Source organism: Caretta caretta, chromosome 8 (genome assembly GCF_965140235.1).
Source record: "Caretta caretta isolate rCarCar2 chromosome 8, rCarCar1.hap1, whole genome shotgun sequence".
Lineage (NCBI taxonomy): Eukaryota > Metazoa > Chordata > Testudines > Cheloniidae > Caretta > Caretta caretta.
In genome coordinates, this window is record NC_134213.1 from 31,067,790 (window position 1) to 31,082,589 (window position 14,800).

At 39.0% G+C, this 14,800-nt stretch overlaps 1 protein-coding gene across 2 annotated transcripts in view; it reads left to right on the forward strand.

The window, feature by feature from the left end:
- DOCK2 (dedicator of cytokinesis 2) overlaps nt 1-14,800 on the forward strand; it is a 488,728-nt gene that overhangs the window by 176,295 nt on the left and 297,633 nt on the right. For both annotated transcript variants that reach the window (XM_048861500.2, XM_075131370.1), the window contains exon 26: nt 4,045-4,193. In XM_048861500.2, the coding sequence (XP_048717457.1) occupies nt 4,045-4,193 (149 nt within the window). The remainder of the gene's footprint in view (nt 1-4,044; nt 4,194-14,800) is intronic.

Sequence of the window (14,800 nt, forward strand, 5' to 3'; positions counted from 1 at the left end):
AGGGCTGTTAACTACCAAAGGGCTGAGCAATTAATGGTCAGTGCTTTGCATTCATATATTTCGATTTTCCCCACATACACTGGGTTTAGGAAAGCTAAGAAAAAGCAAAACTTACCTAAAAGTATATCATACAGATATTGTTGTGAAGTGGTTGAGAATTCAAACTTCATAATGCTGGAGGAAGAGGACTGTTTTTTGAGAAACCCGGCCCAGAAGTTGTTCTGTATTGTGGAGGTCCCACTGCAAACATCTTTCCAAAAGGAAACTATTTCCCAGCAATTTAAAAAGGGAGACAAATATTTTTGTTTCGTTTGAAGTAGCTATATAGTATTCTTAATCACAATTTGGATTTGTCATTTGACTGAACTTTTCTTAAATGTTTTGTCTGTAACCAAGTGCATTAGTCAAAGGATTACAACTGGGTTTAAAGATGCTTCTGGCTATTGTTTACCTTGCCACACACGTTACCCTGCTTAGTTTTATGGTAAAAAAACCAAGCTAAAACACCACGTCCTGAAGCAATATTAATATATTATTGGGACTTTGCTATCTTGTTGAATTTAACATCTGTTGATCTCAAGGCACCTTACAAAGGGGCATGTGAGTGGTAAGAATCGGTATCACCAGTTTACAGATGGGGGAATGGAGGCAAAGGCAGTTAAGTGACTTACATAAGGTCCCATGGTGAGTTGGTGGCAGAGCCAGGAATAGAAGCTGGATCTTCTGTCTCCTAGTCCCATGACCTGTCCAAAGGCCCATGCTGTCTCTGCTTACAAGATTTGAAAGTTAAATTGTTTGTCAGGATTTTCCCCTCTTAGGCAGACCATCTATACATTTTCTAAGACTTGTTATGAAATATTGAGGCTTCCCGGGGGGCACCATGGTTATGAGGCACCTTGCTATCACCCGCCCATAGCAAGAGGAAGTCTTGTCTGTGCCTGCCTGGGGGTCAGCTCCCTAACCCCATGAGCAACACAAGCACTCCGCTCTGGGCCTCGTTGGCCCTGCAGTCAACCCCATGTGCCATGAGCAACACAAACACTCCGCTCTGGGCCTCGTTGGCCCTGCAGTCACTCTACAGGTTAGCGATAGGCACAGTCCAACCCTTGAGCCCTCCGAGCGTCGTCCTGGAGTGTCCTGCACCTGTTCCACTGGACATGCTCAGATTTACAGACTCACTGCTCCCAAAGGAACACCACCCCCCAGCTTACCAGATAGCCACAGCACTTAAATAAGTTAAAAGTGAAAACAAGTAAAAACTTATTTAACACAGTGATACCAAGTAGATATGTTCGTGTCTTACAGAGAAAAGCTCACCCAAAGTCCTGCCAGCATTTTACAGCCTGGCTTGGCTGTGTCTTCTGTTCCTGAGACAAGTCATGCTGTCAGCTTGCCTACTAAGTGAAAGATGCTGGGTATCTCTTGGTACTTTTAGAGGTATCAGGACAGTTCTTTATTCTTTTTCAAGAACAGGATGACTCCTGTTCTTTTACTTGTTTTCACTATCAACTTATTTTAAGTGCTGTTGTGATCTGGTAAGCTCATGTTCCTTTGAGAGCAGCGAGTCTGTAAATCTGAGAATGTGTATTCCCTCTCATTGATTTTGTAAGCTTTTAATCGGCATCTGGCTCTGTATGCAAATAGGCTTATGTTGTGAGAGACAAAATGCAGAATTCTCAGACAGGTTGATAAATGTCTGCTATCTCCTCTTAGAAAGGAACTAGTTTGACATGTCACCTCTTTGAGAAGATAATTTCCAGTATAGATACATAACTTGCTAAATATTATCCATACATTTTGCATGATTATGATGACCATTGGGTTACTGGCTCTTAATAAAGACTTTTCATACCACCTTTTGGTGAAGTTAATATGCTTTTATCTGACCCAGGGGATCCATGTCAAATCCTGTTTCCTCTGGGCCCTCTGCCAGTTGGCACCAAGAGGATTTTGCATCACAAACACATTGTTCAGTTTAATATAAAAAGTTATGTATGTTAATGGCACACTCAGCTGAGTAGATGATGACTAAACTGTGTAAAACTGCTCTATTCAACTTGGATAGTAACAGCCACATGGCATGGATCTGTCTTTTTGTTTTGTTGGGGTACCATGTACTCCAACTGCACTATGATGCTGACCCAGCAAAACACTTAAGTAGGTGCTTAATTTTAAGCACATGACCAGTCCCCATTGACATCAGTGAGACTACTCATGCTTAATTCTCTTGCTGGATCAAGGTGCGTAGTAAAAGTAATAATCCATGATGAAAATGTCAACTGATTTGATGTATGCAGTTTAGTTGTAGCCGTGTTGGTCCCTGGACATTAGAGAGGCCAGGTGGGTGAGGTAATATCTTTTAATGGACCGACTTCTGTTAGTGAGAGAGACAAGTTTTCAAGCCACACAGAGCTTGTCTCTCACCAACAGAAGTTGGTCCAATAAAAGATTTTACCTTGCCCACCTGGTCTCACTGCTTTGATGTGTACTGTCTTTACTGAATATTAATTTTCAGCAATTTAAAGTATGCGGGGGGTCATGAATATAATGAAGTTATATTGTTACATTGAAGTTACTTGGTGTTGAGTTAAAAAACCCCAGCAAAAAGCAAAGCTTTTAAAAATGAGGTTTTTTTATGCACATTTGTGTGAATAAAAAAAAATAGAGGCTTCATGGTTTGTTTTGTTTGCTCATTCAAAAGTTCTCACTTTCTGGAGAAAATAAACTCATTTGCAAGTAGAAATTAGACCTATTCTGAGTGAAAAGTGAAAGCGTGATGAAGAGTTTTTGATGTGGGGAAAAAAAAATCTGTGTTTACAAAAAACAATTTTAAGGTACAAGGTGTTACCTGAAACAAATTGGTCAAAATTTCAGCTCAGTGCCTCACTGAAAAGTTTTCAACAGGTCTGCACATTTATTGTAATTCTTTTGTTCTAAGGTTTGTTGAAACCTCTAAAGCTACATTCAGCTTTGATCTCTTGCTGGATGGTTTTTAGAGACATGAGAGGAAAGTGCAGTTAAAATGACGTCTCCTCAGCCTCATTCACTGTTTTACTATATTCTGTTTGCTCACTTTAAACTCAACTTTGTAATGAAAATAATACTCAGTGTTCTTGATTAATAATTATTTGGTAGTATGTAACATCAAGTCTTTCGGAAATATCCCTGTTCTTTACCTGTAGCCACTCAGCTTTTCTTAAAGTTGTTTATTTCTAGTTCATGTAGTGCTTTCTCCCAAACTTTCCCGGAAACAGTACTCATAAATAAAATATCAATTTGTTTGAGCTGGAGATACAGCAGACTTTTCATTTCATTGGGGTTGTTCAGTTGAAAATGAGGACAGAAATTGGCTCAGCTCTTAATATCTGGAACTTCCGTTGCAGATAGGAGTCTTCTCATTAGATCCATTCTTAAAAGTTTTTCCATGTCTGTCGAGTGGGTGTCTCTGAAGGGTTCACATTTACTTAACTTTTGCTATCAAATAATAAATGTTTCTTACCCGTATTTTACTTTCTGGACATGTGTGAATCCTTTCATGTCTCAAACGTTCCCCTCAGAACAATTATGGTAGAAAAGCAATCTTACTCCTGTCAAACAAACAAAAATGAAACACACCACAAAAACAAAAGCAACCCAACATCTCAACAGAAAATAAACCCAGCTTGATTTAATACAGCATTTCACTTTGTAAAGAAATATAGGAGTTCTTTGCAGTCTTTCATACATGAAGTCAACAAGTATTCACAGACCAGTGTCCCTGGCATTGAACAACACTCCAAACTTAGCTGAAGGCAGGTTAGCATTTTATCTAAACTGGTTTGTCATTTATGTGTGAAGTATATTGGTAAGCAGCGAAGGCATCAAAGACGTTGAGGAGTCCTTGGGGCATGAGAGAGAAATCAAGAATACTAAGGTGATGGAGACTTCTGCTATTAAATCTGAGAAAGGAAGAGCTTATTGTGCTTCACTGTTTCAAAGAGGATTTATTTCAAAATAACATTGACTTATTTTTTCCTTTTCATAAGAGAATATTTTACCTTTCAGAATGCAGGGACATTCTGCTTCCAGTGATTACAAAAGAACTGAAAGAGCTACTAGAACAAAGGGAAGAGCAACAACTTCAGCTTCAAGAGAAGAAGTACTGTGTAGAATTACTCAATAGCATCCTGGAGGTCCTCAGCTATCAAGACACAGTAAGTATTGATGAAGATGTAGATGGCTCAAGCCTACAGAGGCTGAGCTGATTAAGTTGTAAAATATTGATGCTGAAGAATCTCATTTAAATGCTAAATATAAGTTGATGGCAAGTTAAACTCATCAATATTTCAGGGGTAAAATTCTATAGCGGTGAGGATATGAAAGGTGAGATACTAAAATCTAGGGCTTTTTTTCTTCTCAACTTCTGTTTAATATTCCTTGAGTAGTCAGATGTTGTAAATCAGTAAATCAATCTCCATTTATTCCAGCTGAGGCTTGGGCCTGTCTAAATTAATTTGTTGAAGTTAATTTTAGACTAAGGTGGTGAAGTATACTAGAATAGAATAAATATTTAGGTAACAAAGTTCATTTTACCCATTTATAAAACATCTTCCTCTTTTCTAAAATTATTTTTAAAGTATTTACTAAATATAGAAAAAGTGGTACTTACATTACATATATTGAACAAAGCTTTCAAAGAAAGATTCAGCTTCATTTACTGTCAGTCAGCTTCCTCGTATACTTGGGTGTTACTGGAGACGATGGTTCTGCTTGGTGTATAATGGGACGTTGCTTTGGCATAGGATATATTTTTTGAAGTTGCTGCTTTTCTGTAATCATTGAACTCTTGTTCTCTAGCTGACTATTAAGTCTGCAAAGTGTTGTTTTCTGATTCACTGTGTGAAGAATGTACAACAGCGAGTCCAGGTCAGAATGTAAGTGGAGGACTGTACCTTACTTTAGCTGTACGTGTATTCCTTAATTAAGAGCACACTTTGATGGGCTCCTTTGTGTTCTGCAGTGGCTGGCTGGATATACAGAGAGGATTTGCTGTTGCTTTGGATGCTTCTTATGGAATGAGCACATAAGTACCTGAGTTGGGAGCGCTGGAGCCTCCATCAGGCATAGATGCTTTATCGTGAAGAGTTGCGATTTCTGTTAGATTAATCTCTGTAAGGCTACATCTTACACTACATACCACTGGCAGCGGTGTGTGGGATATGCGTAGCTACACATTGCAGTAGAAAGCGGGCTGTATCCACGCTGTGGTGGGTAACTACATGTGTCTGTGAAAGGTTCTGGCAGAGGGGATGCAGCAGGGAAAGGCTTCAGCAGCTCCCAGATGCCTACCCCCTGTCAGAGCCTTCCCCCACTTTCGGAGCCTTGCTCCCTGGTGGGGAAGGGCTCTAGCAGCATAAAGCTGCTGGAGTCTTTCCGAGATGCCACAGCCTTTCCCTGTATCAGGGAAGGGTTCCAGCAGTGGGAAGGCAGCCAGATGCTCCTCTGCTAAAGATACCAGTGTGGACGTGGTGCCTTGGGCGAGTAGAGAACTGTGTAGGATAGTTCCCAAGTTCTTACCTACAGCTTTCAGCCATGTTTTAGCTCTACTTATCTAAGCTGTGCCTTGCTCTCCACACTGATATTTATACCCAGGCTAGGGGGCCTTCGTGAGGATGTACGCTACATGTCACTGAAAGAAGCGTGCACTGTAGACATGCCCTCAATGGTACAGGGATGTTTCCTGGGGGCATTCAGGGTCATTAGGTACCTTGCTATCACCTTTCCATAGTGTGAGGAAGCCTTGTCTGTGCCTACGGTGGGTCAGTTCACCAACTCCACCAGCCTCTGGCAACACAAGCACTACCTTCTAGGCTTACACAGGCCCTGCACGTTCCCTTTACAGGTTAACAATATATGCACACACCCACTCGTAAGTTCTCCAAGAGTCCCCCTGGAGTGCCCAGCCCCCTATTCACTGGACACTTCCAGAATTCCCAGATCCTCTGCTTCCAGAGGAACCATACACCCAGCTCACCAGTTACACATGAGATCACAATTACACAGCACTTTGTTACGTTTACAGTAACAAGAAGTTTATTTAACAAAGAACAGAGATTTGAAAAGAAGCAAGTAGAATGAATGGAATCAAAAGGTTACATATAAAATAAAATCATAAAACACTGTCTAGAGGGTGAGCGTAACTAACATGATATTCCCCGTCGCATAAAGCTCTCACAAAGTTTCTCTCCCAGCGTCTAAGAGCCAGACTGATGTGATGCTCTGTTCATAAGACAAGACAGCTGCCAGCTTTTCCCCTTGGTGAAGGATAACTGGGTGCAAATTTGCACCCCCACATATAGTGCCAACGATCCATTGTCTTCCATTTGTAAAATGGGTTAATCTCCAGCTGCTTCCCCACCCCACCCACAGCCTCCCATGGAGACTTGATTCGCATTTTGCTTAGGCTGTAAGTAGGTGTTCATTGCGAAGTATACACTACTTTATCTACCTGTCTCTGTACATTAGCCTGAAAGAAACTTGTTCATCACCTTCTGATGACCAGCCCCAAGTCACAAACCTTGAGAACATAATTGTCTGTATATATTCACAACTCCATACATGTTATCTGTACAAACGTTTCATAATGATTATGAGGACCAGCATGACACATGCTTACAGACGAGACCTAACATGACATTCTTTAGTGGACTTGTATTGTACATATCAAACCCAGGGCATCCCTGTAACCCTTATGAACTCCTGTACTCTCTGCCAGTTGGCACCAAGAGATCCCTGGGTCTTAGACTCTGGGGATAAAGACAAATTTATTTTACTCTGATTTTACCTTCTCTCCTTTAAGTGGGGCCATATCCCAATGACACAGTCACCACTGTACATTGGTTGTATAGTTCTGTAGTTCTCAAAGTATGATAGGCACTTTAGGCCTATTTGTAAGGGTGAAAAGTTTCAGGTATTTTCAGGGGTTTCTTATTCTCTCATTCTCGTTTATTTCATGGAGGAGCTAAATGATAGTTAATTGGGCTTGTGGAAAAACATGAAATGTAAAGAGGGAGTTATCAAAGGAGATGGTGAAACTTAATCTACCAAAGTTTCTCCAAAGCAGGGGATTACAGGCTTATGAAACTCTATGGTGAGCAGAACACGAGAATGAAAAAGGATGGGTACGTGTTCTGCACAAACTTATTACATACCTCAAGTAATATATTTTAAATAGGTTCATTTTTTTTCAAATTAAATCACTCCATTTCAGTTCTAGGATGCTGCCATGTTAAAGGTGAAAAGTATTACTTTCATAATTTCTAACATTTTCTAATATACCCGTTGTCAAAGAGTTTAGGAATGAGAAGTCTAGGGTCACTGGTTAATCCTTTTGAAGTATATGTAGATAATGAAAAAGCAATTTTCCTCTCTAAGCCTTTTATTTTCTTTTGAAGTAGAGAGGTGTTGAAGTATTAACAAAGAAAGGTGAAGCTTTAGAACATCTGACTTGTTAACATTTCATTCTGATTCTGATAATAGAGCTAAAATTTTAAAATGGTTTTCAGATTCCTTTCTTGAAACAGAGTTCATTTCAGTATACTTTGCCAGAAGCTGGGAATGGGCGACAGGATGGATCACTTGATGATTACCTGTTCTGTTCATTCCCTCTGGGACATCTGGCATTGGCCACTGTCAGAAGACAGGATACTGCGCTAGATGGACCTTTGGTCTGACCCAGTGTGGCTATTCTTATATTGTTATGTTCACGTGCTGAGTAAAAAGTGGCTTTGAAAATTTGCATCTTGAAAAGATCTTGTTTTTGATGTGAAATGAATGTTTTTAACTTCATGAAAATGCAAAATTTGAAAACACTCAAATTTAAACTGATATCTCTGCAGCTGTTCCTAAAACTCAGCAGGTAGATAAACTGCAAAACTGATTAAACAAACATGTTCTTGTTTCAGTGGAATGTAATATTTTATTCTCTTCGGTTTTCCATGTTTACTGAAACTCTGGCAACTGCGCGCTCAGCAATTTTGAAAACCCTTGAAAACTGCTTATTTTAGATTTTACTTCAGAATACTTCAGTTCTAAAACCATTTGAATACTAGTGTGCTGCTGAAAGTTTAAAGAGCAGCTAGACTTTTAAATCTTGCCTTATAGAAAATTGATGATAATGGCAAATTGGTGGCTACTCTTGGCTAGTTTTAACAAGTAAAATATCCTAGGATTGATCACCTTGCATAAGTAGTACCTTGTACAATGTGCACAGTGTTCTGCTCCTTAGATGGGTGGATTTGACCTGTTCAGATCCTGGCCTTGTCTACACTGGCAATGGTGCTTAGGGTATGTATATCTACAGTGAAATGCAGGTTGTGTCCACACTGAAATATGTAGCTAAGTATGGTAATGAAAGGCTCTGGCAGGGGGAAGTAGTGAGGAAAGTCTCCAGCAGAAGGATGCTGCCATAACATTTCACTGCTGTCTCCTCCCTGCCAGGGCCTTTTCCTGCTTCAGGGGCCTTTCCCTGTGGCAAGGAAAGACAGGGGCAGTGGGATGCTCTACTGCTAAAAATAGTGTAGACGGGGAAGCATTGTTTGGGCGAGTATAGAGCGTCATGTAGGGTACATGATGTTATGGTTCTGGCATGTCTCTACTCACCTAAACTGTGCCTGACTGTCTGCACAGCTATTCACACCTGTGCTAGAAGGTGTACAGTGTATGTACTCTACACTCCACTGTAAGTGTGTTAGAGAACCCCGAGACACAAGTGGGAGCAAAGGTTTTCGAAGGCTGGTTCTGTTCATTGGTTCTTGACTTCTCTGGCTCTTGAGAAGCCTCCCAGTTAGCTGTTGCCTTTTAATTTTTCTTGGGAGATAAGTGGGATGCCTTTAGCAATAAGATTATGTTGATCCAGTTCTCGTTTTGACTGTGAATCCCTGCAGAGTTGAGGTTAGGACCATATAATTTGGAGCAGATATACCCCAAGCTCTACCTTCTGCAGACATGTGGAATGTTGTTTCCCACTGTATAGCCACTGAGTGTCTTCTCCGTGAATTATTCTGCAATGCTGAGAGGTGGGTGGGTTAAATACACTGTAATCCTGGGATAATCTTTAAAGAAAAATGAAATGAATGCCTGTACTCAGCAAGAAAGTCTCTACTCACCCATTTTTAGTCATTGAAATATGACCTTGAAATAGAAACACCATCTTTATAAAGATCAACAATCGATATGTCCTGGAGGCAAACTTAGATATTTGAGAATTTGAGAAGCTATTCCATTTCAGACTTCTGATAGGAACAAAGATTAGATAACAGCGATGTTCTGTTTCTCAAAATTGAAAAGTGAAATCACTGATTCTGTATTTTTGAAAATATTAATGATAGTTTTAGCAATAGGTTTTAAAACTTATTTTAATCTTTAGATACTATTCTAAGGGGTTTTTGCTATTTAAGCACTGTCAGTGTGCTTCGACCAATACAAATTAGATGTCCAATGACATAATAGTCCAGACAAAAGAGAAAATGTGTCTACACAGTGTAGGAGATGCTCACAACAATACACTCAGTGTATATTTTAATGGTAGATTTGTGATAGAAAATATTTTTCTTTTCAAACATGGTTAAAATAATAAAGTATGATTTTAATATTACTTAACTGTAATTTATCACCTCTGAGAACTGGCTTAGCCTTCAGATGAGATCATGCCAATCTGAGACATTTAAGTCTCTAAAAATGGAAACAAAAACTACCAAAAGTGCCATTCTTTACATGGATGAGCAGGATCCATGTAATAATTATCCAAAATAAAATATTATTGAGGAAATACCTGAAAGCGAGCAAAGGGAGGACAGCCTTTCTTTTAAACACTGCACACAAGATTTACAGATCAGGAATATCTATTTTTTTTAAAATATGCTTGATATCAATAAAAATTTCAAATTTACCTTACAAAGGATCAGATCCTGAAGCCATTGCTCCTCTCTCTCTCTTTTTACTCAAACAAGTAGTCCCGTTGATTTAGATGGGACAGTGTCACTTTCAGGGATGCAATACAGACCAGTGAGGAGTTGTCACCTTCTACCCTGCTACTTTGGGTGCCTCACAATGCTTTGCTTTTGTGGCTCCGAAGCTGGGCTGCTCATAAACAGCCTACCAGCAGGCAGGTCACACCCTGAGTGTCTGTGTATAGCTATAGCCCTGGTCCAGCAACCCTGACCCTAGCAGCCTGTCAGAAACACAACAGCCACATTCTGGCTTCCAGCAGCCTTGGTTACTACATACTCCCAGCCCTGGATTTCCCCCAAAATGTGTTCTGCACTGTCCAGCCCTCTCTGGAGCAGTTTGGATATTAGACGTCCAATCCCCCTGTAAGGGGTCAATATTCAACAGTTGCCTACTTCAGCTGGAGTTACCAAACAATTCAGTTTAAACACAGCACTGGATTAGTTTTGATTTAAAAAAAAATCAAACAAGCTTATTTAACTACAAAGAGACATTACGTGAGTACAAGTATAAGGTATTAAAGTCAGAAATAAATAAAGATGAAAACACGATCTAGTCGCTAAAATTTAACTACCCCGGCTTGATTCAAGATAAAGTCCTTACAACATGTTTCCAGCAGCATTGCTAATCAATTTTTCTTGTCAGGATCCCTCCCAAAAGTCAAAAGGCTGGTTCCTTTGTCATCTTAGTTGAGAAAGAGAGAGTGGAAGATAGGGAAAGATAACCTGGGGTATTTTTGCCCCTCATTTTTATGGTCCAGTCACCTTTTAAAATGCCTTTTCCTGAGCGTCCTAGATAAAGTTCCTTCCGTCTATGACGATGGAGACATGGAGTCTTGTGGTGATAGAGGTTCCATGTTGTTTGCTAAAATGCAGATCAATCTGTTCTTGCACCCACTTCCTTGCCGAAGAATGGCTCCTTGACCAGTAATTGCCAGTCAACTGTGACACCTGGCTAGAGGCATCAGCTTGTCCTTTGCCTTTAGGAAATGAGTTTACTCCTCTTGCTGTCCCAAGGACCCTGTTTACTACTTGAGGTAAACCCACATATCTTTGTTTAGCTCAGTCAGGGCTACATGAGTTTGAATGTATGCTAACCTCGCCATACAGGGGAAATTAATAGTTTTACATATAATGTTGCTGCATACGTTTCACCATGATGCTATTGACCAGTGAGGAGTTAGTTTTCAAATGATTTCCCACAAGGCATATTGTGTTCAAAGAATATTACAATAGTATGTAGGGTGTGTGTATATATGGGTGCGTTCTGTTACAGACAGTTGACGTGGGGAAGATCAATCACATAAGTAAGAAAATTTTCATTTTAATCCAAAAGCCATTTTTATCAAAAGTTTAGATGGGAAAAAATTGACCAGTTCTAAAACTAGGCATGAATTTGGCTTGATCATTGAAGTGTGAGGTTCTGCCAGAATCAAAACACTGCCACTGCTGTCCATCTAAACTTTCACATAGTAATAGGTGAGGTATCCTGTCCTGTTAGTTTGGTGCTTTGATGTCTGGGGCCCAATTTAAGGTGGTTAGGTATGAATTTCCTTTCTTAGATGTTTGTTTTTACATAGCTACAGTGTCCTATTGTTCTTTTAAATTAATGGATGCTTATGTATGACCTGAACATCTATACTCCTATTTTTAGTCCCACGACATGAGCCCAAATCAGTTGATCCAGGCTCTGAGACTTGGTGCCACGGATCTTTTTTTTTTTGCTGTGTTAAATGTACCCCAAGTGACACAAGAGCAGCAGTTCCGTTTACTTGGAAAATGGTTTTCAATTGAACTTCTGCTCTTAAGTCACTTAGGCATTGCTGAATCAGTAACACAGTCACTTAGGCTGAGAACAGCCACTGTTCCACTGAGAACAGCTCCATTCATTAAGAAAATTTTGCAGCTGGCTTCAGTTTCTATGGTTAAAAATTGATCCACTAAAATAGGATTACGCCTAAAAATCTAAACTTTATTTGAATTGCGTGGATATTTAGAGAATGAAAAATAATTCCCTTGACATCTAAAGTGAAGTTGTTTCAGATAATTAAAGAGTAAACAAGGTATTGATATTATAATATGATCGCATGTTTCAGCTGCTCTTCCTTTATCTATTACAGCCTCTGCAGCATATGGCTCATAGAGATGCTTTTCCTTACTCTGTTTGACAATACTTTTCATATAATGCCAAATTCAAGTTACATTTTGCCTATGAAAGACGCATTGAATCTGAAAGATGAAATAAATTGATTGTATTCCCTGACTGCCCTTAAAGGAGCAAGCTTTGTTGTTTTCCTCGGCTGTCTTGAAAAGCTGTTGTCTTTTTCCTGCTCAACTGCTTGCAATTGTATATAATTTATAACATTTAATTTGTTCAGTCACTAGGGGTTTTATAACTGGGCTTCATTTTGTTTTCTTTCTTTCCTTCTTTCTTCATACATTTATTCCATTTAAACACACACACACACACACTCTCAAAACTGGACTTTGCAGACTTTTTTTAAAAAAAAAAAGCCAGTGTTGATTGTACTAACAGAGTTATAATTCCCTCCCAGCACACACACACCGATACATATGTATAATCTCTTTCACACACTCACATGCAGGTTATCTCATGATCATTTCCCCCATTGTGCTATTTTAGCAAATCCATGCACACACTTAAGTAAAAGTGTATGTGTGTGTATGCATTCTTGGTATGGGGTGGGAAGGGTAAGTACCCTAGAAATATACACTAGCCTTGAAAAATTCTAGGTACTCAGATGGAGTATGATTTTCCCTATTACTTGGGTGTGTCAGGGGCATTAGTATCTGTAGCATATCTGCAAATATATGTCCTATATGCTGGCATCTCAGCGACACCATGTGGGGGGGGGGGAACTCTAGCAAAGAATGTAGATATAGGAAGGAGTCACAGAAGAGGTTAATACCTAAAATGCTCCTTATCAGCCTATTGTGAAGTCTCTACTCTAAGAAAACTAACAGCAGTTTTGATGGGGGCCTGAGGAAAGAGTGCAGATGCAGGCCCAAAATAAACTGAACTTATAAAAAAATAAAGGAAGAATTGCATGTTCACTTGTCCTGTGTCATTTAACTTTGGGACGTTGAGTTGAAACAGAATTCAGGAAGGCTAGTCTTCCTCTTAGGATCCAATGACCAAACAAGAAGTGGCAAATGAAGACATCTGTTCTGGTGGTTGAACAATTTTTTTTCAATGAAAAATTAAATTGAAAAATGAGTTTTCCAAAACAATTCTTATGGGAAAAAATCATTGTCAAATTAGTAATTTTTCAGAGAAATTTCAAATGCAATTGTTAAGAGGAAAAACATGAAATAATTCAACATTTTAGGAATTTTCTTTCCAAATAATGAGGAAAACACATTTTCTCTCACTTTAACTCTTTCTCCCACCTTTTCCCCGTGGAAAAAAAGGAAGGGGGAAAAGTGTGAGAGAAAAAACCAAAACATGAAAAGCAAAATTTTTATTTAAGAGTTGAAAAAAAAAAAGTGTTTTAACAAAATGAAAACTGGTAATTTTTTTTTTACACTTTAAATGGGGAAGAAAAGATTCGGTCTAGTCTTTAACCTGGAAACCATTTGAGGTCACTTAAGATTAGTCACTTCATACTATAAATTGTAAAGCCTGAAAGTAATGGGTGTTGCGCACTTCCCTAAAATAACTAGCCATGAGTAATACTATCACGTTTTCCCATATTTCATTTTTAGAGATGTCCATGTGTATTTGGACTGTGCTGGGAGGGTAAATGTATTTCTTGGGAAAGACTGGATCAATGGCACATCTGCCTTGAGGGGGGCGGGAGGGACTTCGAAGATCACTTCAGGTTAACTTTTTTTTTTAAAAAAAATCTCTCCTTTGGTTCAGTTTATCATGCGTAAAACACATCTGGCATTGAGGCTACAAATCCTCACCTCTCTCTAATTCTGTCTTCCCCATTCAGCCGTGATAGACCTACTTCCCCTAGGCCCCAGTGAACAATTGCTGTACTCCAGCAGCAATTTCAAAGCTCCTACCCTGGGAGCAATGTCCTCTTACCTTCATGATAGAAGTGGGCATATAATAAAATCGGATGCACTATTGTACATAAGTAATTGTATGTATCTGTACTGTATTGCATCTGGGAGACCCATATCCTATATTTAGCTTTTCCCCCCAATTCAGGTGAACTGTGGCAGCTTACAGTCAGCTCAGCTTCCCCCTTTACACAGATTACTAAAAAATAATTTAAATGATAAAATGTAGGTCTAGAAAGACTTAATAGATGAAATCCATCAACTTCTAGGTGCAGGGTTTAATCCCCAGAAAAAGGATGTCCCATATAATATAAAATATTAATCTTCTACTACCCTAGAATTTAGATAAAAGGCAAATAAATTCAAATTTAAGCCATTAAGTCTAAAATTAAATAAAATATTGACTTACATTAAATAAAAAATTTTAAAAAGCTGAAACTTGAAAAAAAATCAATTCAACCCATTCAGTTTAGAAATTGAAAATAGTTGAGTGTTCTATTCCATCCTCCTGGCAGTCAGAAGTGTTGCCTTTTGCATGCTGTTCTTACGCTCTGTTCAGTCTAGTTTTAAATGTCTCAAACAATGGCCCTTTCTACAACATGGAAACAACGATAACCTAATTAACATAGATATATAGGTAGGTGTGTGTTAATTTTCTGTTAAGAGTAAAGTGTCTAATTAGATATTTTCTATGAGGCATTTGGGAAGGACGTATCCACAGATAGATCTAACTCCGCACACACTTAGTGGCTATGGAAAAAGGCTCTTTGGAAGACTCTGAA